Below are 23,573 nucleotides of genomic sequence, written 5' to 3' on the forward strand. Positions count from 1 at the left end.
CATTGCAAAGTTGTAAAGGTCTTTATGACAGCCTGTACTTGCATGTATGATTATGTTCATCAAACCTACTATGAACAACAGATTTGCAAATTTACACACCTCTGAGTCATCTTAGTCATTACATTTGTACTCATAATCCTGGTTTGAGATACCAGATATCACTAAGAACATCTTTGTTTTCTTGTAACTTGGCAAATGAAGGTGTAGTCTCAGAAAATGTACAGAAATTCTTCTTACTGCCAGCCATTCTACCTTTAATTTGCCATTATGTTCCCATGGCAGGCAGCCACTGACATTTATTGTGAAACATCACCCTAACATTGCCGGTCAGAGTGGCAAAGCAGTTCTAGGCACTACAGTCTGGAGTCAGGCGAACGCTACGGTCACAGGTTCGAATCCTGCCTTGGGCATGGATGTGTGTGATGTCCTTAGGTTATTTTTTTATTTTTTGACTGAAATCAGAACTTTCCCCTTGCGTGTAATATTCTATTGCTCATAGGTATGATCAGTTGCCTATAATTACAGTGTTGTTCCTCTGAACCACTCAATTTTGTGTTTGTTATGTAGTCTATTGAGGTACAATATACATTTAATATTATATTGCTATTTTCCCTCTTCAAACTGAAATGCAAATTTTGTGAACTTTTTTGTCTGCAGAGAAGATATTATTAGAGGTGGAGAGGGGGGTTTGCAGGTGCCATGTACTGTAAAACATTCATTGATGCAGAGCACATTATGCTCGGTCGTATGTTACCATATTCTGTTTTGTTTACTCATGGCAAAGCAACAAATTCTGTCTAACTTGCAAAATAATTACCATTCAATGTCGCAACTATGTGGTGAGTTGTTACCTTTATGCTCTCCATCATTTGTAATGCAACAAGGGCTTTTAAGTTTTACATGAGATGATTTACTGCAACATTTATTATTATTATTATTATCATCATCATATGAACAGTTTGCTCTATGAATTTGTGTTTTTTGCTTATTATATCCCTAATAAACAAGCCAGAAACTGAAATCACAATTATATTTTACAGTGGATAACACAGTTCCTGTGGACACTTCACTTAACACTTATATAAGAAATTATGCTAATCTCAAAGGAACTAAAGCAATGTGCCATGAAGGAGGCTGTGGATCATGTATTGTTATGGTTACAAGAACACATCCTGTCAGCAAAAAAGTGGAATCATTCGCAGTCAATTCTGTAAGTTTGCTATATTGAAAGATCATAATATTAACCATCTCTTAACCTCAACAGTTCTTGAGGAAAAAATGTCTTATAGTTTGTATATGATGCTCCAATACATGTGATAAAAATGAAAGAGCAGATGACAGGAAATACTTATTCTCACAAGAGGTGACTTTTCAGATGCAGATGTCATGTTTAATTCACTAGGAAAGGGAAAAACAGGTTAAATTCAATGTAACACAACAATATTTTCATTTCTGTGCACTGAAGTTGTTCAAACAAAATACCATCAACATACATGCAAGCCTCAGATAATTGAGACACTGGTGCCTGTACACTTCTGAATATTAGGGACTGGTAGTGAAACTTGACAGATTGGATGGTCATGGTAGTCAAAAAACTGGGGTATTTTTAATCATTCAGCAATGTGATAGCAAAAGTCCATATGAGTTCCATTATATGCAGCATATTAGATGTCAAACAGCTCATAGTGTTCACTTGTTGTCTCAAATCAATGCATGTAAGATCCTCACTTAAATAAAAGTGCTTGATAGTAATGCTTGTAGTATGGAAATGCTTCACATCATCGCTGGCAGTAATACTCCAATCTTTCCAGCAACAATAATTAGCATGTATACATAGCTTTCTTAAGTACTCTTCATATGGCAATAAATGTTTATTTTGACCTCTGCCATCAATTCTTACATTTTTACCAGATATTTTTGGTGCACATTTCAATTTTACTTATGAATACCCAAAAAAATTTATTTTATTGTTGTTTTACAGTGTTTGATGCCAGTATTTTCATGCCACAACTGCAAGATAACAACAATTGAAGGAATTGGTAATAAAAAAGTTGGGTATAATAGAGTGCAAAGGACACTTGCTGCTTTCAACGGTACACAGTGTGGGTACTGTTCTCCTGGAATGGTTATGAACATGTACAGGTATGTTTAGTTGCTTTTAAAAGTTCATAAAATCTTTTTTTCGTATAGCAAAACATCAGAGCTGTTGTTTCCTATTGTTAAATTTTTTCTACCTTTCTTCATATGAAATGTTATGATTGGTTCTCACAATGATTTGATAGTTTGCTGGTTGTTGTTCCCTATTCATAAGTTATAGATAGAAGTGGCAGGTTGGAATCAGAGGGAAGTAATCACTAATACATAACAGATAGACAGGGAGGCAAAATACCAAATAGTTGTATCAGTGTGTCTAACATGCATGAGGTGGTGCAGTGGTTAGCGCACTGGACTTGCATTTGGGAGTATGATGGTTCAAACCTGTGTCCAGCCATCCTGATTTAGGTTTTCTGGATTTCCCTAAATCACTCCAGGCAAATGCCGCGATGGTTCCTTAGAAAGGGCATGCCAATTTCCATCCCCGTCCTTCCCTATTCTGATGGGAATGATGACCTCACTGTTTGGTCCCCTCCCCCGAACTAACTGACCAACCAACATGCAACTAAAAGTACAATTTCCAGATGATGTACTTTTATTAGATTTATACTACTTTGTGATGATGTAAAAGAATTCATGTTCATTTAATTCTGACACAGTAATCCCTGTCAAAAATGATGTAACTCCTTTTTATTAAATGTTACTTATATTTGAGTTGAATAGTTTCTTTTTCGTTATTAAGATATTCTGTGGCCTTCACCTTCTTGCTGACTATCTCAATCAAATTTATTGTGTCATATTTGGGTGCTGATAAACACAAACCAATCAGGAGGAAATCTCTTTAGCTTAAAGTTGTAAAACCATCAGCATTGTGTCTGATTTACATTTAAACAGTATTTAGACACATAGGGTATCATTAATACTGATCTCAGTCTCATTGATCTCTTGTTCAGTACTGGGCAGGAAATAAGGCTGCTGCAGGAAATAATCATCCAGGAGTGTATGAACTGTAGGTTACTTTTCAAAAACTGGATGTGTGCCAGGCTTATTCAGATAGTGTATAACTAGAGGATACAAAAAGTGGCACAGGGAGACCACCAACAGACTAAGGAGCTTGTTGATGTGGGTTATTGCCATTTATTCTATTTATTTCCTTGTCAAAATACTTACCTCCATTACAACCTCCTCATCCTCTGCACATATTTCCATATATATGTTGGACCTTTGTACTCTTATACTGTTTACATGTTCTTCTATCCTGTTCTTGTTTTGACTAACAGGAGGCCCAATAATCTCTATTTGCATTTTCCTCTTCCTTTGTTTCCAGATAAAGAATAAACATATTTATGTTATCTCTGGGTGCAGAAATTATTTTATTCCTGCAGTATAAAGGTAACTAGTTTTCTGTACCAATAATAATTCATTTTCATTCTGACTTGGTACTTAAATATTGTTACTTACTTCTGCAAAAACTTCTTAATGGTATCTTTTGGAGAATTGCACTTTTCACCTAACCAGAAACTATTCAGCACTTCCATTCATTTTCTTTTCTCCCAGTATTCTTAAAATAAAGCCTATTTAAAACTTTATGGTCTTTCATATTGATCTACAGCTAAGTTTTCCACACATGAGTTTCTCCTATTAAATTTGACAGTACAAAGCCTATCTTCTGCTTGTCATTCCATGATATATGCATCACACTCTCAAAGCCACTCCAGAATTCCTTGAGGTGCACATTTTTATTGGGGTCATGTCTCAGAAATTGTTGTGGGCTACACAAATGATTTCAGATGATTCGGCAGCAATAATATATGAAATCTGTTCAAAAAATTCCAGAACTTTTTCCACAAAATTTTTCTATGCTTACCTTTTACTTAGTGTGTGTGGTCTCTCAAATACCCTCCTCCACAATTAACACACCACTCTTAACGTCATTTCCTCTTATGGAAACAGTCTTGGTACGCCTCTTGCTAGATCGCAAAAATGACTGTCTGAAAATTTTCTTTTATATCAACTAACATTGCAAATCTTCATCCTTTCAATGAGATTTTCAACTTTGGAAATAAAAAAAGTCCACAGGGACCAGATCTGGAGATTATGGAGAATGAGACAGCACAGTGATTTCGTTTTCTGTTCAGTAGTCATGCACCAACAGGGTAAATGTGAGGGTGCATTGTCGTGATGCAAGAGCCATGAACTGTCACACCAACTTTCAGGCCATATCTTTCTCACATTTTCTCACAGGAATCACAACACATCCTGATATTACCATTGATTAACAGTTTGTTCTTGTGGCTCAATTTTCTGATGAACTAATCCTTCAAAGTCAAAGAAAATTATCAGCTTGGCTCTGACATTTGACTTGACCTGGAAAGCTTCTTTTGGTCTTGGAGAATGTTTCACAACCCATTGTGAAGGCTGAACCTTTGTCTCAACATTATAACCATAGACCCAAATTTCATCACCAGTTATGATTAACTTAAGGAACCTGTCATTCTCATTTGTGTGATCCAAAAGCTCTTCACAGGCTGCAAGACAAAGCTCTTTCCATTCCTGACTCACAAGCTGTGGGGATGAACTTGGTAGCAACACAGTGCATTCAAAAATGCTGTATCAAATGCCTAAATGTTTGGTTTTTGTGGTGCTCAACTGTATGGTTATCAGCACCCGTACAAATTCCCAACCTTTGCTCAGTCCAGTCTCACCACTCCCATGAATGGTGAGATGATGACAACATCACAAACACCCAGTCATCTTGAGGCAGGTGAAAATCCCAGACACCACTGGGAATCGAGCCTGGATGCTGTATCAGAATTTCATGACACGATCCAACTGAAGTGTTACATTCTCCTGCAGTCTCTCAGACAGTCAGTCTCCAATTGAAATGTACAATTTTTTCTTAAGTTTCATGCAAAATTTAATGTAGATGGATTGCTCCTCTAACTCTACCATATTAAAAATTGTAAACCATGCAACACAACACTCTACTCAATACAACACTGAACAATAACTAACAGACATACAACAATGAAACTTCTGGGAGTTACACATTAAACACAGATGTAAGCAGGGGTGACAACTGGAGTTCACTGCAACACATCTTTGGTATAAAATTACGAATTTTTTGAACAGACCTCACATATTACATGACAATTGCTGTTAATTACATTCTGTTCTAAGCTTTTTGGTCTACGCTCATGTTCCTGCTAGTTACAACTTAACAACAGTACTAAATTGGGGTAAATTAGTTTTGTAGTCAGTAACTCTTGCACTCACTCATTTGCTGAACATTTCACACTTATGTTCTTCTTCTTTAATTTTACTTTCCAAAATTGTTTGGTCATCATTATATTGTTTCTCAGCATTTCTTACATGTAGGTGCACTTCACTGTTCCCCAAACTGTTTGTCATCTTCAGAAACTTGCTTTATATGGTTTGTTAACTAACTTTTCATTGTTATAACCATATCATTATACTTCTGCTTTTTTGACAAAGTCATCTACTCACTATCATTTTTAAATGAATCTGTTAAATCAGATTTCACCTTTATGAAGTCCTACCATATTTCATCTTTAAAATTCTTTGGATTACTTTCAAATATTTCTCAGAGCTTACTAAACCCTTGGTTTATCCCAGAAAGCAAACCATCCATTGGAGATTCTACTTGACTCATAACATTCTTGTTATTTTCTCCAAATTTTTCCATAACAATAGTATTATTGTTCCTAACCAACTTCATAACACTTTGTAACACTGCTGACAGTAATTTTCTGATCATGAGCCTCTGATATATATCTCTCTTTTTATTTCCATAATGGTAAATGATACCTATATAACATCACAGTCAAATGTCTGCTCCCTGTTTATTTTCTGAATAAGAGTGAACAGGCTTTTAAAATAAGCTCAAAACCTGATTCGATTTTTGGCTTCTTCACAAGAAGTGGTGCAAAATTCACCTCAGCCTCCAATATATCTTGTTCACTAATTGACCCAAAGTTAACAGACATTGAATTTGGATAGTCACCTGTGATAATTTGAAACTACATTAATCTACATTTTTATCATTTGCAAATATATTGCCTCATGCAAATATACCCTGCGCTTGTCTCCACTTCTTACAAAATTATTGTTTTTTTCCATGTCCACAAGTTTCTTTTTCACACTCAGACACCAAACAAAGTAAAACACAACTTTGCTTCTTCTCCTCTTGATCAGCATGGTAAGATGTCACAGCAAGTCTATTCTCCAAGCTCCGCCAGCATCAGTGTAGAATCTGAAATCCCCATATGCTCAGGTTGACCAACTGCACATGCACGCAATCCACTATGCCTCACTGTTGAAAGCTACTTCCATCATCCCTTCACAGTTCACTGATGCCCCACCAGCTGAATCTTCATTGCACCACTAATATTATTCTCTGCACACTATATCTTCAGTGAGTTTAAGCACTTATCCTCCCTTTAATGTTCAAAATTCTGTCAGTACTCATGTGCGTCTCTCTTTTAGGTTTTGCAGTGCTGCTTTCAAAGTTCACATTCACTTGAATTTTACAATTTCTGGGTGCTAAATGCACCATATGATTCTGACTTGGTAGATATTAACTCAGCTGATAAAAATCAGCATTGAAGAAACATTGACTAAATACCTACCTACCAAAGGCCACTTGTAGGCAGCATCTGTACATTAATAAAAGCATTAGGTGTTCATGATTCAAAGTAACTTGTGTAACAATGTTTGAACTTCCATTAATTAGACTTTGTTGTCTTCAAAACAAGTTTTAGGGGGCTTGTCAAGTCTATATTTAAGGTTAAAACTATAACTCGTGCAAGTTATTTTCTGTTTTTACTACAAGTTTTCACCCAAAATCAGCCAGAAGTGCATCAGTCTGACCTGACTAATTTTCATATCCTATATGGATTCTGATCCACAGCTATTGACGACTTACTACAGCAATTCATTCAGTGGTACTCCTAAAAATAAGTACTTGCTCAAATGTTCTGAGATGATTGAGAAATACGCCACATGGAGGTTTAAGCCTGACAAGAAAGTTCATGTGCAAATAACTTCCAAACTAACTCACTTAAAATTTCCAAACTTGCACCAAAATGTTTAAAACTGTGGTCACTTCAGTTAATGTGATAAAGAACTGACAGATTGCTGGATGTTCTTCATCTTACCAAAAATTTGTGTGGCATGGTTCCACATTATTTTGTGCAGTAAGATCATTCCTGTGTGACTACTAGAGACACAGAACTGTATCACAAGGTCCCATGCAAAGTATGGGAACTGCTTAATTGTTCACCTGCTTAGCTGAGTGATAATGTGCTTGCCTTCCATGCAGTGGGGCTGGATTCAATTCCCGGCCAGGTTGGAAATTTTCTCAGCTCGTGAACTGGGTGTTGTGTTACCCTCATCATCATTTCATCCTCATCATTGTCATGCAAGCTGCACAATGTGGTGTCAACAGAAGTAAGACTTGCACTTGGCAGCTGAGTCCAAATGGGGCCTCCAGGCCAACAATACCATATAATCACTTCACTGCTTAATTTGTAATGGCTGATGATTTAGGCAACCAGTCAGAATAGCTCCTACCCCAAAATACTTAAGTTATCCAGATGCGTTACAGAGAGCAGTTTACAAAAGAAATTCTGCATTTATGAAAGCAAATTTAATTTTAAGGAAACAAACCATAAATCATCCCCAGAAATGAAAAGCTAATTGGTTTAAAACTTAATGCTTCTTTTCTTTATTGTTATTTCAACTCTCCACAAAGGGGCTGGGATGGCAGTTGATGAAATGCACTCTTCAGCCAAAAGTCACATAAACTGTATTTAATAGATAGTTAAAATATATAATAGTATGATAATAACAGATGATTTTGTAAAAATGTATTGGTTGATAATATTTGTGGTACATAAAAACAAGTGACAATAAATGTAATTTTTGTAAAACATGCATAGATGGAATAATTGATGGTTTTTAAAACTTATTCAATTATTTTGTATTACAGTTAAAATATAGTCATTGATGAATATGAATGACATGGTGTAGTGGTGATGCTAGGTGCTACAAGAAATAATTGTTGTAATGAAGGTGTGATGATGAGTATGACCCTGGGGCCCTGTAGAACCACAAGTAGTGATTAGAAGACAGCAAGGTGGATGAAGGAAAAAATAGAAAATGGAAAGATAGGGTGAGATGGAGCATTGTGATTGCAGTTGGAAACAGGCATATATCTCTGGATGGATTCATTATTTGGGAGGGGGAATTGGTTAAAATTCCAGTTGGAGAGGATGTATAAGGCTTGTAACTACATGGAAGGTGGAATATGGATGTAGTGGTGTAACATGGTAGCTGGATTGGCTATTAATATGTGGGAAACTGGATGATGAGACTGGGTTTTACTGTTAATGTGTTGGATCTGAAGGTGCTCTAGGAAGAGAAGGTATGGGAAGTGGACAGATTGGTAGAAGATGTGAGTTGGGGAAGGCAGGCAGTTTCAGAAGGCAAGGTACATTGCATGTCTTTCCAGGAATCTGTGTGAGGCAGAGATTAGGGCAATGTTGATGTAGTTTAGGATGAGGCAGATGAGGGATTTCTCAGTGAGGATAGTGAAAGAAGGATGTGGACTCCAGGTGCAGCATGTCAGTGGTTTCAGTCCATTGTGAACTTTGTGATGGATGGTAAGGAGGTGTGCATTCCATGTTAGTCTTCCATGAAGGCTTATTCCTATATACTTTACTGTGTTAACCAGGCACGTACATTGTTTGTTAGATGGAGGAATGGAAACCTGGATGATGGAATCTCTAAGGGGTGCAACTACAGATTGTGACTTGGCTTTTCTTTGGATTTACATGTGAGCAAGCAGTGAAGGGAACAAAAGAAAAGTTCAGAGTAGGTATTAAAATCCATGGAGAAGAAATAAAAACTTTGAGGTTCGCCGATGACATTGTAATTCTGTCAGAGACAGCAAAGGACTTGGAAGAGCAGTTGAACAGAATGGATAGTGTCTTGAAAGGAGCATATAAGATGAACCTCAACATAAGCAAAATGAGGATAATGGAATGTAGTCAAACTGAGTCGGGTGATGCTGAGGGAACTAGATTAGAAAATGAGTCACTTAAAGTAGTAAAGGAGTTTTGCTATTTGGGGAGCAAAATAACTTATGATGGTTGAAGTAGAGAGGATATAAATGTAGACTGGCAATGGCAAGGAAAGTGTTTCTGAAGAAGAGAAATTTGTTAACATCAAGTATAGATTTAAGTGTCAGGAAGTCATTTCTGAAAGTATTTGTATGGAGTGTAGCCATGTATGGAAGTGAAACGTGGACAATAACTAGTTTGACAAGAAGAGAATATAAGCTTTCGAAACGTGGTGTTACAGAAGAATGCTGAAGATTAGATGGGAGGAGGTACTGAATAGGATTGGGGAGAAGAGAAGTTTGTGGCACAACTTGGCTAGAAGAAGGGATCGGTTGGTAGGACTTGTTCTGAGACATCAAGGGCTCACCAAATTAGTATTGGAGGGCAGCATGGAGGGTAAAAATCGTAGAGGAAGACCAAGAGATGAATACACTAAGCAGATTCAGAGGAATGTACGCTGCAGTACATACTGGGAGATGAAGAAGCTCGCACAGGATAGAGTAGTATGGAGAGCTGCATCAAACCAGTCTCAGGACTGAAGACCACAACAAGAACAACAACATGAAGTTTCTATGTTACACTACTCGACTAGGGGATTTATGTGGCATTGGAGGCATGAGAGAGTTGAAGGCTGTAGTGAGGTGCTAGGAAGGCAGTGTCATTAGAGTATTGCAGGAGATATTTTATGGGTAGTGACTTGGAAATGTCTGCAGTGCACATGATGTAAAGAAGCGCTGAAAGGACAAAGCCTTAAGGCATACCTGCAGTGGGGTGAAAGATGTGGGCACTGATAGAGTATTTGGGATGAAAGCCACATTGGGTATTGGGAATGGGTAAGTGGGTTGCAAGGTGCTGATCGATTCATTGGGTAATAATGGTTTCAAAGTTTTATGAAAACTGGTGTGATGTTGGTAGGTTGATATAATGAGGTTTGCATTTCAGGAAGAGTAAGATGTTTGACATTCCCCATTGCTCTTTGTAATATCCTGTCTAGAGGATGGTGCTGTAATAATTGTTGAGGGTTTCATGACAGGCTCTGGAACATTCTTTAATGTGTCAGCATTCCATCATGACCAGGAGCAGTGTTTCACTTTTTATCGAGTATTTGTATAATGTTGTCAGCTGATATTGGCTTGTTGGTCCTGTTAGTGTAGTGCTGAGTAAGTACTGGAAATTTGGTGCAAAAGATGGTATATTTGCTTTGGTACATTCAGACACATGGGCATCCATTGTGTGATCAAAGTGGGGTTCGTGTATGATGGTGAATGTGTCTTACAGGTAGGATATGAAGTGGTTGGCTTGGTGTGACACAGGAAGGACTGAGGGTGTAGAGAATTAAATTAATAATGCAATTAACATCTGCTTGACAACTCCTGCCCCACAGAAAAATTGCTCAATTGGACTAGTATGGTGTGCTTGTATGTGAGAGACAGTGAGTGAGTGTGTGTGTGTGTGTGTGTGTGTGTGTGTGTGTGTGTGTGTGTGAGAGAGAGAGAGAGAGAGAGAGAGAGAGAGAGAGAGAGAGAGAGAGAGAGAGAGTTGCGTGTGTGTGTGTGTGTGTGTGTGTGTGTGTGTGTGTGTGTGTGTTTGTTTAAAAGAGGGTGAGGTATTGAACATTACAACATAGTTAAGTATAAAACACTATATCCATGTGCTTTTTTAATTAAGAAATGATGTTGTGGGGAGGTGTAGTCTTACTACAATTGTGAAACTGACTTCTTCCACCTCATAGGATGAGGTCTAAATTATAATACATGGAACATGCAAATAACTAATTAACTAATAAATTCTTCTTCACACATTTTCATAATGTTACCTGGGCAGTCTGCTGCAGAGGGGAAAAGACATTACAATGGCAGATGTTGAAAACTCTTTTGGTGGAAATATCTGCCGATGCACCGGATATCGCCCAATATTAGATGCATTTAAGTCTCTTTCATCTGACGCTTCACCAGACCTCAAAGGCAAATATCCAGATATTGAGGTATAGTAACATGTTTATGGAGGTCATATCTTAGTGATGTGTTACACTTAGCTATTATTTTAGATGGTGTGTCAGTGCTTTACTATTATTTAAATTTTGTGGATATTCTTAGACTTCAAAAAGTATCAACATAATACATTACATGTATTTATTAAGAAATGTTTACTCTCATGTTGTAAGAGATCTTTCAATTGTGTGGATTTTATATGATACCGTAACTTAAGCTCTCCGGCTCTCATACTGTATGTTTTAATCATGTACATTCATTACCAAATAACACTGTCACAGTCATCGTGAACTATACAAGTAGTAGAAAATAATGAAAATCATATTTTACTTTGTACTTATAGATTATAATCTATCACTAAAACACAAAATGAGAAAAATTGTTATTACTCCAAAGAAGTCTGCATAAAGTAGAACTAGGTATATAGTCTCTTTGGGGGTCAATAAATTGGGCTGCTAGTAAATCAGGATGGAGAGCCATTCCCCTTCCTGGCCATGTGTTTCAGTAGTACTGTTGGCTGGAGTCAAATGGTAAAACATCCCTGGTTAAGAAAATCTTATTCCTGACAGTTACAGAACAGGATTGTAGCTGGAAATGTGGTCAGTAGCTACCGTGACACAGTCAGCTGCTGTCACTGAAGGGCACCAGCATCAGCAGTAGTCCACCATGAAGGTAGCACAAGCTAGAGTTAGCGACGATGGAGAGCCAAAGTTATGTTGTTCCTTGTTGGTAATGGATGACTCTGGATGCTTCACTGTTCCTGTTGTTGCAGCATTCATTACACCACAAAAGGTGGTATTAAAGCACTTCTACCTGAATGACTGTAAATCATGGCATATGCCATCTCTGGGTGATTGACAATGAAAATTCAGCTTTGCATGAGCTGGCAAACAGCAGAGGTGCAGCTGTGGACCTCAGATAGGAACTCAAGCCTGCAGCTTACCATGTAGGTAGAGGTCAGCAGAAGGGACTTACCCAGTATGTGCCTGATTAGTGTAAAGGTGTCAAGTTGACTGCATTCTGACTCAATTCAAGCAGAGGCCTGAAGCTAATGGCAGTGAAGTCTGTCAATGGCAACCTGCTGCTTCATCTTGAACTGCAAGGTGTCTTCATCTCACAGTTATCATCCGGCAGTGACTGCATCACTCAGCATACCATACAGACCTGGATAGTACTGAGCACAATGAGCATACTGAGGCAGAGGGTCTAAACTAGGTGGTATGTATGTGAGTGGGTATGGTGAGGGGGAGGGGGGCAGGCTTGTCTACTGATGCAATAGAAGAATGAACAGGGGTTGATAGTGAAGAGATAGGGGATCCAGTACTGGAGTCAAAATTTAAAACAGCTTTGGATGACTAAATATAAAACAAGGCAGAAGGGATACATAACATTCCACTAGAATTTCTAAAATCATTGGGGGAAGTGGCAACAAATGGCTATTCATGAAGATGTGTAGAATGTATGAGACTGATTATAAACTATCAGACATTCAGAGAAACATCACCCAAACAAGTCAAAGGCAGTAAGAGCCAAATTATTGCACAATCAAGATTATTGAACAATCAGCTTAACAATTAATACATGCAAGTTACTGACAAGAATACTATACAGAAGAAAGGAATAGATAATTCAGGATCTGTTAGATGACAATCAGTTTGGCTTTAAGAAAGAGAGGCAGTTCTAACATTACAGTTGGTAATGGAAATCAGACTGGAATTAAAAATACCTTCATATGATCTATCAACTTGGAGAAAGGTTTGTTAATGGAAAACAGAGTGAGATATTCAGAATTCTGAGAAAACTATGGGTAAACTATAGGGAAAGGTGGGTACTATACAATCTGTACAAGAATCAAGCGGGACTAATAAGACTGAAAGACCAAGAACAAAGTACGATGAAATGGGGCTACTTAAGCCATTTTTCAACTTTAAACATCTGTCATTCAAAAAATGTTTACTTTAGAGAGCAACTGATTGAATTAAAACATAACTCTAATACTGTAATTTAGAAAATTATCTGTAACATGTCTGTCTGTTGATGTAAACTGAAAACATGGTGCCTTTAGTTACCCTGTAATATGGAGTAGCAAAGGCCAGAAGTTAGAAATTAGTGTTTGGTTCATGTTACCTAGGATTAGGGTAGCAAAAGGCATACACTGCACTAAATTAAACACACACCAAATGCGGAACACACACTATGATAAAAAAATTGCAAACAATTACAGTTTTGTAGTTCATTAGTTTATTAGTAAGGAAGCTCTACATTTTTATTACAATGTTGGCTTCAAGTTTGGGCTACTTTCTAGCCAGATTTAATACGGATTTTCTGCCTTAAAGATGATATAAGGGGACAGTATGGTTTCAGCAGCACTTCCTGAAAATGTAACAGATCTGTTTGACTTTGAGGAATAGATTATGTGTTAAGGATGGTGTGTGCCTCTCCTCACTTCAACTTTCTTTGAACCTGGGTCATCTGTTATGTTTCTTTCTCAGTAATTCGCTATCATACATGGGTCAGCATTCATGTGTGAGACTGTGAGTTAATCAAAATGATTGTTTACTGTTTCTTTGTTCATGGCTGCCCTACTTCTCTTAATATTTTGGCACAACTGATTAGTAAGGACCCTATTGTGTCTTTTCATGAATCCCTCAACAAAATCAATGCCTGAGATATTTTCTTTCAATTGGGTCCACTCCTTCCATTTCGATCAATATAGTCCTGGACAACCACCCTAATATCAAAGACAGTCAGTGAGAATCACGTAGCTCCAGCCACCCTCACATATTCTGCCAATTTCTGTCATTCTTCACCGGTGACTACAAAAGACCTACCTACTTTGTATGTTCTTCCTTTCACTATTGCAATAAGTACATGTCCTTAAATTCGATACCTTTTAGAAGCTTCCCTTAATGAACATCAGTTCTTCAACACTTCCGGAGCTATTTTTAATGTATCTTTGGTTTAATGTTTATACCTTCAACTCCAAAGGCCTTTGATACATTTGGACCATATTGTTTCCTAAAAGAAGTGAAAATATGCCAATTATTTCTTTTAAACTTGTTGCTGCATAGTGTGGGGTAACAAAACCCATTCTTTTATAGGTGGCTTATGTTGCCCCACATTTGACACTGCTGCAAACTTTTTAGTTTAAAAAAAGTTGTTTTGAAAAAAATATGTTACGAAGCAGCAAAGAAGTTCAAGCATATTTGAGGTTATGTTGGAAGGTGTTGATATCAAGCTTCATTGGTAGACACCATTACAGCAAGCAAAGTTTTGAAGAGTATAACATTGTGCTAAAATTGATCTGAAAAAAAAGAAAAAAAAACTCAACTTACTTTCAAATATCAAACAGCTTTCAAAGGTATAGAGATAAACTGTGCAATATTACTCACACAGTAGCACCAACAAAAGCTTCCAAACTAAAAACAGTGATGCCAATACCAGTATTCAAAGATACTCTTGCAAATTGGCTTTTGTTACCTCAGTCATTAAGTAACACAATTTTATGGTATTCATATTATAAAGGGTTTAGGACAGGGATCTAGTCTTTCATGCCAACTGTTCATTCAATACATCAAAGAATCAATTATGGAAATATAAGAAAGTTTCAAGAGGGGGATTAAAATTCAAGGTGAAAGGATATCAATGATAAGATTTGCTGATGACATTACTGTGTTCAGTGAAAGTGAAAAAGACTTGGAGGCTCTGTTGAATGAAATGTGAATGGATTAGGAAGTAGCAGAAATGGAAAAAGCATGAAATTTATAATTAGAATTAGTAATAAGCAGACAAATTTAAGGACCTCTGCTACCTGGACAGAGCAAGGGGGACATGAAAAGTGGACTGTCACTGGCAAAAAGGGCATTCCTGACCAAGAGGAGTCTACTATTATCAAACATAAGCTAAAATTATAATAAAAATTTCTGAGAAATTCTGTTTGCAGCAGAGTGTTGTATCATAGTGAAACATAGACTGCAGGAAAACCAGAACAGGATAGAACTGAAGCATTTGAGATGTGGTGCCACGGACGAGTGATGAAAATTAGATAGACTGATGAATAAAGAGTGACGAGGTTCTCCTCAGAACCAGCAAGTAAAGGAATGTATAGAAAACATTGACAAAAAGATGGGACTGGATGATTGAGACATCAGTGAATAACTTTTATGTTACTAAAGGAAACTACAGAGGCTTAAAAAAAAGTGAGCCTGGCTGTTTCTTCAATGGCAGCACTTCGGCCCAGGAGTCATTTTAGGCTGGAATTGCCAGCCATAACTGTTAGGCAATGATGACTTCATTCTCTCCAGTTTTTCTGTCTGGTTAGCTCTTCCAGATGTCCTGTTGCAGCTTCAAGGTGTTCAACTTTGTATTTCATAGATGCAGACATGGATATTGCATACTGTTAGCATACTGAATAAGTATTTTTGGGTCCTGAATATCTCACTCCATAGCACCTGGTCATTGGGCTGAATAGTGTTTCCTTCCCTCTCCTGGAGAGGCTGATAAAATCACATGCTGAATCAATGCTGGACAGTTAATTACACCAGACTAGGCTCTGGTGCAATATGCTTCTCCTCTTCTAAAAATTTGGCTTCCAGATTCTGTCTTGCCAACCTTTCTGGACAGAAAAGTCTTAACACATGTTTCATAATATTAACACTGTCTGTTGGTAGCCGGTGCACTGGAATTCCAATTACCAGTTATTCACAATTGCATGTTCTATTGCATTTGCTTGCTGCTTTGAAATGTAAATCATCATAATGTAAAGCAAAAAAGATCTATGACAGTTAACATGCAGTGATTACTTGTCAGTGTTAAGCAAAATGGACCCGAGGTGCCAAGATGTCCAACCCTACTGTTTCAAATGGATCTGATGTCTCAAATAATCTTCAAAGCAGTATGTGCTGGTGGGGGAAAACAGCCTTTGAGAGGCTGATAAAATCACATGCTGATCAAGTACATTAAATAAAATCAAACACCTCTTTGTACACAGTAACCCTGATTTATTTGTAGCAGATCATTTTCAATATGATTACAACACTAGAAATCAAAATAATTTTATGCCACCCACCCACCATTTAAAATTTCATCCTCAAACTCCACATTAAATGGGTATGAAAATTTACAACAAACTGAAAGGAAGAGAACTGTTCAGCATAAATTTAGAAACACAGGAAAAACTTTATATGAGAAACTATTGCAGAAATGTTACTATTCAGTAGAAGAAGTCATGAACAGCAACCTGAAATGAAACTTCCCGGCAGATTAAAACTGTGTGCCCGGCCGAGACTCGAACTTGGGACCCGAGTTTGAGTCTCGGTCGGGCACACAGTTTTAATCTGCCAGGAAGTTTCATATCAGCGCACACTCTGCTGCAGAGTGAAAATCTCATTCTAGCAACCTGAAAATTTGAGCAGGAGAGAGCAAGTACTTAGGACTAATAATTTTTAAAAGTTTGTTACTTTCTATGAAAAATTATTAATAGCTTAATTAAGTAATTAGCCAGTACAGTATATTATATCACTGAAATTATAAGAAAAACTGTAAACAGTTTTTGAGTTTTCACAGTTCTCCTGTACATTACATCAATGACTTGCAATTGTATGTAATGTGACAATAAACTTCTATTTTATTCTATTCTACTCTCTTCTATTCTATTCATTTGAGACATCAATCTTAATGTCAATAAGAGCCTATATGTTGATGGGCTACTACACTTGGCATTTGATCTGCACACATGTAGTACTATTGTACTGCAATCCGAAGATGTAGCTTGTTATTTACTTGTGTTCTTAAGATCACTGTCTGATATGACTGGAGCTGATTGATTTTATCCAATGTAATTAATTAGTATATGATGTAAAAAGATCCAGTACCCCTTCTGAAGAATACAGTTTTAAATTTGGTGAAACCTAGATCAAGGGTTCCAATAAACCTTTATTTGCAACTGACTCAGTGATTTTTTCCAATCACTCTAAGTCTGCTGTCACAGAGTTGCTGAAGCTACAGATTTCAGAAACTGTATTTTCACCCTGTCTGGCAAATTTTTGGGTACAATAACAATCAATGTTCCCCAGGGACTAGTACTATATTTAAGAATGCCATCATTCAATTACTGATTGACAAATTTCTCCATTATAGGTTGCAAATGGGGAGATATTCCATATGGTTTTCTATACACAGAAGATTTGGCCCCAGCCATGATTCTATATTATATTATAGGTGACGCCAGCAATGGTTCATTAGGGCTGAACAAATCTGTGAATTTTATCAATAGCTTCTCCATGACTACTCTACCTTCTCCCTTCAAATGTTTGCCTTCCTCACATAATGTAGATGTATTTATGGTTTGCCTGACCTATTGAAATCACTCTCATCAAGAACATTGCAATTGGGAAGTAGTAACCCTTTTCCCAAAACCACTTCATCAGCACTGAAATTATCTACGATAAGAGGCACCATATATTCTACATCCACTTGTTGCATGCATACTGCACTCCTACATCTAAAACAATTAATTTACCCAATTTGTCAATGTTTGCTAGTGGATCTATGACATGCAACATATCATTCAGTAGATTGATACTTAATCTCATCCATAATAGTTTCAATAGTATCTGTGCCTTGCAAGCAGGGTTTTAACCATTTTGTACACAGTTTACTTGGCTGTAGCCTCACACCGGGAGAATCCTGTGACAGTGTATTGTTGGCAGCAGTCTCCCCTAGTGGAACAATGTTCCACTGAATTCAACAGTGCACTGTGAGAGATGACAGCTTTTGCACAATGCTTACTTAAGAAATCCAACTCCTAGATTGTGCTTTATCCCTCATCTGCATTGGACAAAACTTCTGTATTCTGCTTGAAATACCTTGCTTCAGTGTGAAAACTGAGTATCACTGAACCTAGTGATACCATGTCAATGTTACCTACTCAAAGAGATCTATAAAGTGGGAGTTCTGACTCTTCCCACACAAGAGGTCCAGACATGTAAGCTCCCATGTCTAATAACAACCTATGGTCTATACCATTTATCAGGCCAACTAAGCAAAGTTCTGCCTCTGTGTACAACTTTGTAACATTGAATTTATTGAGAATGCTGTCTGGCCAATCTGGAGTCCCTGTGGGTTTTTAAGTACTATTTGCTATGTCCTTGCCCATTTTTATTCTTATTGCTACAATACTGCTTACTGAGTCCAATCACTTCATATGTAATGCATTGTGATTGTCGCCACTGTCTTTGAGTGTGGCCCATGAGCCCATGTCTATATTTTTTCTAAACAGCTTGTTTGTCCTGCATTCACATCACTACAAATACTTCCTCTAACTTTGTGGCTATGCTGATAGCATCAATCAAATCCTTTCAGGTTATCCATCAGTACCATCTCAGGAATGTTGGGGGAAAGTTCCCAAAGAAATACCTAATCCTCTACATTCAGCCTCTTGCAAGATAAGTCTGCCTGTCTCCTTACCTCATGTTAACTGATAGATTTGAGCATTTATTTTCATTATGTTGTCTATAAAATTCTCTACCAATTCATTTAGCCTTATGGACACTCCACTAAGCTGCTCCTGGAAGAACCTGATACTTTTTTGCTTCTGATAGCACTGTCAAAGCCTGTCCTTAAGTTGCTGAAATGTACGTGCCTTACTCAGTTCCTAATGCTATGACACAGTCATTTTTGCCTTACTCACTAAGTGCAATTTGGCCATCTGCAATAGTACTCCATCTGTCCAAATGCCTAGATTTGCAGCAGTTTCAAATCATTTATAAAAACTGACCCATCCTGCATTGTCTTGTGCAAGAAAAGAGCAACAAACTATCTTCTGCCACAACTCTTTTCTTGTGTAACTGCATATTGTACACTATCATCTATTTTAGTTGCTCTGCCAAAATATTGAACCATCTGCTGTGAAGAAATACCCTGCATATCTGACACTGCCATAGCAAAAACTTCATCAATCAAAAAATTACAAATAAAATAAGAAAAAAAGGATGGACACTATTGACACTGAAAGTAACAACAAAGAATGTCCTCAATTCCAGCATCAAATCAGTAGCCATCTTGACTATGACTGAGTACAAAATAACTTGTGGCTCAAAAATTGCACTGTGTGCATCTTAATGGTGATATGCTATTGTAAACTTTTCTGTCATTGCTGCTGAACTGAGAAAGGTCAGCAGACCACTTAGCCTTCATCATGTTCATGCACAAGAACAGAGAAGAGCCTCAAAAATAGGAAGTCCACTCCCTAAGCTGGGCTGTCAAACTGCAAACTGGAGCTAGGGGTGATATCACATGTGGAGCATCATCTCCACAAATGACAGCCAATGACACTGTAGTGACCACTGCTCTTGCAAAAATCTTTGGACCACAAGATGTAGAGGTCAGGATATGGCATCTTCAGTGGCTAGTGAATTGGGCTGCTGGTAATTTATGATAAAGTTCCATTCTCCTGACTGGGAATGGGTTAAATTGTGGCAGTGGTTGCAACTGAACAGTGGATCATCAGTAAAACATCCTAGATTCATAAAGTCTTATATTGATGACAGTTACAGAGATTGAAAGGAGCTGGAGAGAAGACTGGTCATCAATGTAGTCAGTCTCAATCTATGCTGCGTGCTTGAATCAGCATTGTCCAACAAGAAGACAGTAAATTATGGCGCCAGCACAGGCAGAGAACAGCAATGCAGCACATCACTGATGATGGATGAAACAGGCTACCCTAGGTGCTTGGCTGCTTCTGTAGTGGCAGTGTACAATGCACTGGAATAGTTAGCATTAAACTGCTGCTTCCAAGCTGAGTGATGGACAACAACAATGCAGGTCTGCATGGAACAGTTGACAAAGAGGGTGTAGCTGGGGAGGCATATCTCCCAAACTTGAACCTGTAGTTCACCACAGAGGTGACCATCAGCAAAAGGCAGTCCCCCAGCATTTAACTCATTGATATGAAGGTGTCAAGTTGACTCCATTCATACTTTACCTCAGGCAAAGGCCTGCAGTTTATGGCAGGCTCTTTATTTTGAACTGTAATGTCTTCATCTCATAGTTATCATCTGGCAGTGACGACATCAGTTGACTTATTATACAACTTGGATACTACTTAGCACAATGGGTATATTGAAAGACTGAGGAACTAAATTAGATCATATGTATATGAGCCAGACTAACTATTGTTTCCCTAGTGGCAGCACTTCAGAATGACTGTCATAACAGGATGGGGCACCCAGTCTTAACTGTTAGACAACATTGACTTCATGCATCCTTGTCTGATCAGTTCTTCCAGGTGCTCTGCTGCAGTTGTAAAGTGTCCAGGCTGCAGTTTTCAGTGATGCAGACTGGCATATTCTGCAATGTCAGCATACTGAATGAATATTCTCTGCATCATGAATATGCTCTCATGCTCCATAGCATCTGCTCATGTGGCCAATGGTTGCTTCCTTCCCTATGATGTCATTCTGCTGAATCAATTCTTGGCAGTTCATTACAGTAGACTAGGTGATAGTACAATAATAATTACATTACAAAATGAATATATATGTACTTATTAACTCCTGGAAGTATCACATTACACAAGACAAGGGCAGGTCCAAGCTTCAGTTCCAGGGAGAGTTACAAATTTTTCATGATACTGGATAATTTTGAAAATGTTTTATCAACATCTCTTTTTAAATCTAGGAGGAAGGAGGGGTGGGTTAGAGAGGGAGTTAAAGTAATGCCTTTTCACAGCTGCATAGGTTTTGTAATATTAGTTAAAAGAGCAATAGAATAAATCAAAACTGAGCAGGGTGTGCAGTGGTTAGCAGACTGGACTCACATTCGAGGGAAGATGGTTCAACTCCACATCCAGACATCCTTATTTAGGTTTTCTGTGATTACTCTAAATTGCTTTAGAGAAATGCCCAGATGGTTCTTTGAAATGGCACAGCTGACTCACTTCCCTAATCCAATGGGACTGATGACATTGATGTTTGGTTCCCTCCCCCAAATCAACCAATAAACCAATGAATCAAATATTTTATTGTATTAATATACACAACTTTCAGGATAAGCAATTTTTTTACATTCTTTGCAAATCTGGTAACAATAAATCAATATAAAAATTGAAATACCAGTGGATATGCAATAAAGCAATAAAAGTGAGTAGTTCGTCTCCCATTATTGTACTAAGCCAGGTAATGACGCAAGGAAGGGTTCACAACACATGTACTGCTGTTGCAGCACTAACTGGTAGCATGTTTAAATTTTTTAAAAATCATCCCAGTGCAAAGTTACAGTTCACTGCCACACATGTTGATGACAATAAGTAGAGACTTCAGATTTTAAAACTAGTCTTAATGTCATACTTTCATCTAACCACCTACAGTTTGAACTCTTGCGCTACAAATGTAATAGAAATATCCAGAAGCTGCTTGCATGCCTGCACCATTTCTTTCATGATTATAACATCTTTTTCACTAAGAGTTATATGGAAAGATCCCCTCTTTCAGATCTGCTATCACATATACAACGTCCTTCAAAAATATTCTATGGTGGACTGAGCAATTGAGTGATTATCTTTGTACACCTGTCAAGAAACCATATATGGTGCTTCCATTTACACATCCAATTTCTCAGTGACTTCTTGAGCTTCAAAGAACAACTGCCAGAAATAGAATCCACATCTTGGCTCTTCTTTTCTAGGCTGCTTGTGGTGTCCTTCATGGCATCTATCGATCTCTTTTAGTCTGTAGTCACTGACTGAAGAAAATTGTTGAGAAACATAGTCTTTCTTATAGTATGAATGAGAAAGAGAAATATGAAAAACTGAAAAGAAACAAAGATAATAATTTGTGTCCTAATTCATAAGAGAAAGGAAATATAGACATGATGAATCTATTTCACAACTTATTTCACAACTTATCTAATATATCACCCAAGCAGACTGCCAAGAAAATGAATTCAGGGTGTGTAAAGTCTTTTGAAGCACTGTGCTTTGGATTTTGTACAGTTACACCATAGTAAAATCTTATAGGTGTCGAATATCTTCAGCAAACTGTCACCTTGAAACTGAAGGTTACTGTCATGTCTCTCCAGCCAATGCTTTCCACAATTTCCCTGCATTGCTATTCTGCAAAGCACTTATTTAAAGACAATATGTCTTTTTGCAGATGTTGTGACTTTCATGACTGTAGGTAGTGCGCTACAACTACTAGAGGCATTGAAAGAATGTGCAAGACTTATTGTTCAGTAAATGATTGCTACACTGGCAATGTTTTACCTTAATGACTGTGTTGGCAAGCTCTTGAATGGCACCCTATGACTTATAAGCCACAAACAAACAGTTGTCAGAGCCAATTCCAACATACATCCTCAGATCAATAATGCATTTCTTACAAAGACCTTTAGCTGTATGAGAAAGTGCAGATGCAGTTAGACTATGCTAGGTCATTTCTGTCTTCAGGACCAGCCTCCAGGTAATCACAACTGTATATAATGAAATCTTCCCTACAAATTTCTTCATTAATCTAACAGACAAATAAATTGAGCTGTTAAATGTGAGAGATAATGATTGTTTCATCACACATAAAAGGAAAAACTTTTTTCCTCTCTCTTTGGTTAAAATTTGGCTTTACTTTCTTCTTTGCATATCTCAGTGAGTTGATTTTGGGTAGTTTTACCTATATCTGTGACATTCAGATTTGATAATGAATTGAAAGTACTAGGGGAATGTACAACTGACATCCAGTTTCAATCAAGACTGCTTATAAAATGATCTTTCTAGACTTTAGTGTCTCAGCACACTCTACAATAGTCCTACACCTTTCAAAATAATGAACAGAATGCTTCTCTTGATACGAACAAGAAATGGCAATGTGTTGTTTTGCTCTTCCAACATCAATGAAAGTTGCCAAGTTATGGCCACCATGACCACTAACGTGATGCTCACACCTGAAGGAGAACCTGACATTTTTATTTCAAGTGAGTTGTGATTTAATGGATTCACCAAATCTATAAAAAATATTAATTTAATTGATTCTGGTGGTAGAACGGAAGAATATTTGGTTCTGGACATTGTCCTTGAGGACCTAGAGTGTTACAGATGCGATGTTGCCCTACTGCTTTTGAATATTTAGCAAGTTATGTCACCTTCATTGATGGGCAGGGAGTTAATAGTTCATTAGGAAGAACAAAAAAATATCCTTTGTGCTGGAAAGAATCCACAAGTCAGAACTGGTTCATTGTCATATCTAAAGAAGGTCTCACTTACCAGTCACGTGAATGGCTGGTGGCAATTGTAGAGTTAGGACATATTTTCAGTTTTTCATGGATCATGTGAGGCCAGGTGGAGCAGGGCAATGGAAAT

At 37.5% G+C, this 23,573-nt stretch overlaps 1 protein-coding gene across 1 annotated transcript in view; it reads left to right on the top strand.

The window, feature by feature from the left end:
* Positions 1-23,573, top strand: part of LOC126284101 (xanthine dehydrogenase-like) — a 301,701-nt gene that overhangs the window by 43,554 nt on the left and 234,574 nt on the right. The window contains exons 3-5 of the mRNA XM_049982754.1: positions 1,041-1,210; positions 1,982-2,142; positions 11,061-11,220. Of these exons, the coding sequence (XP_049838711.1) occupies positions 1,041-1,210; positions 1,982-2,142; positions 11,061-11,220 (491 nt within the window). The remainder of the gene's footprint in view (positions 1-1,040; positions 1,211-1,981; positions 2,143-11,060; positions 11,221-23,573) is intronic.

The sequence above is a fragment of the Schistocerca gregaria genome, chromosome 8 (assembly GCF_023897955.1).
Source record: "Schistocerca gregaria isolate iqSchGreg1 chromosome 8, iqSchGreg1.2, whole genome shotgun sequence".
Lineage (NCBI taxonomy): Eukaryota > Metazoa > Arthropoda > Insecta > Orthoptera > Acrididae > Schistocerca > Schistocerca gregaria.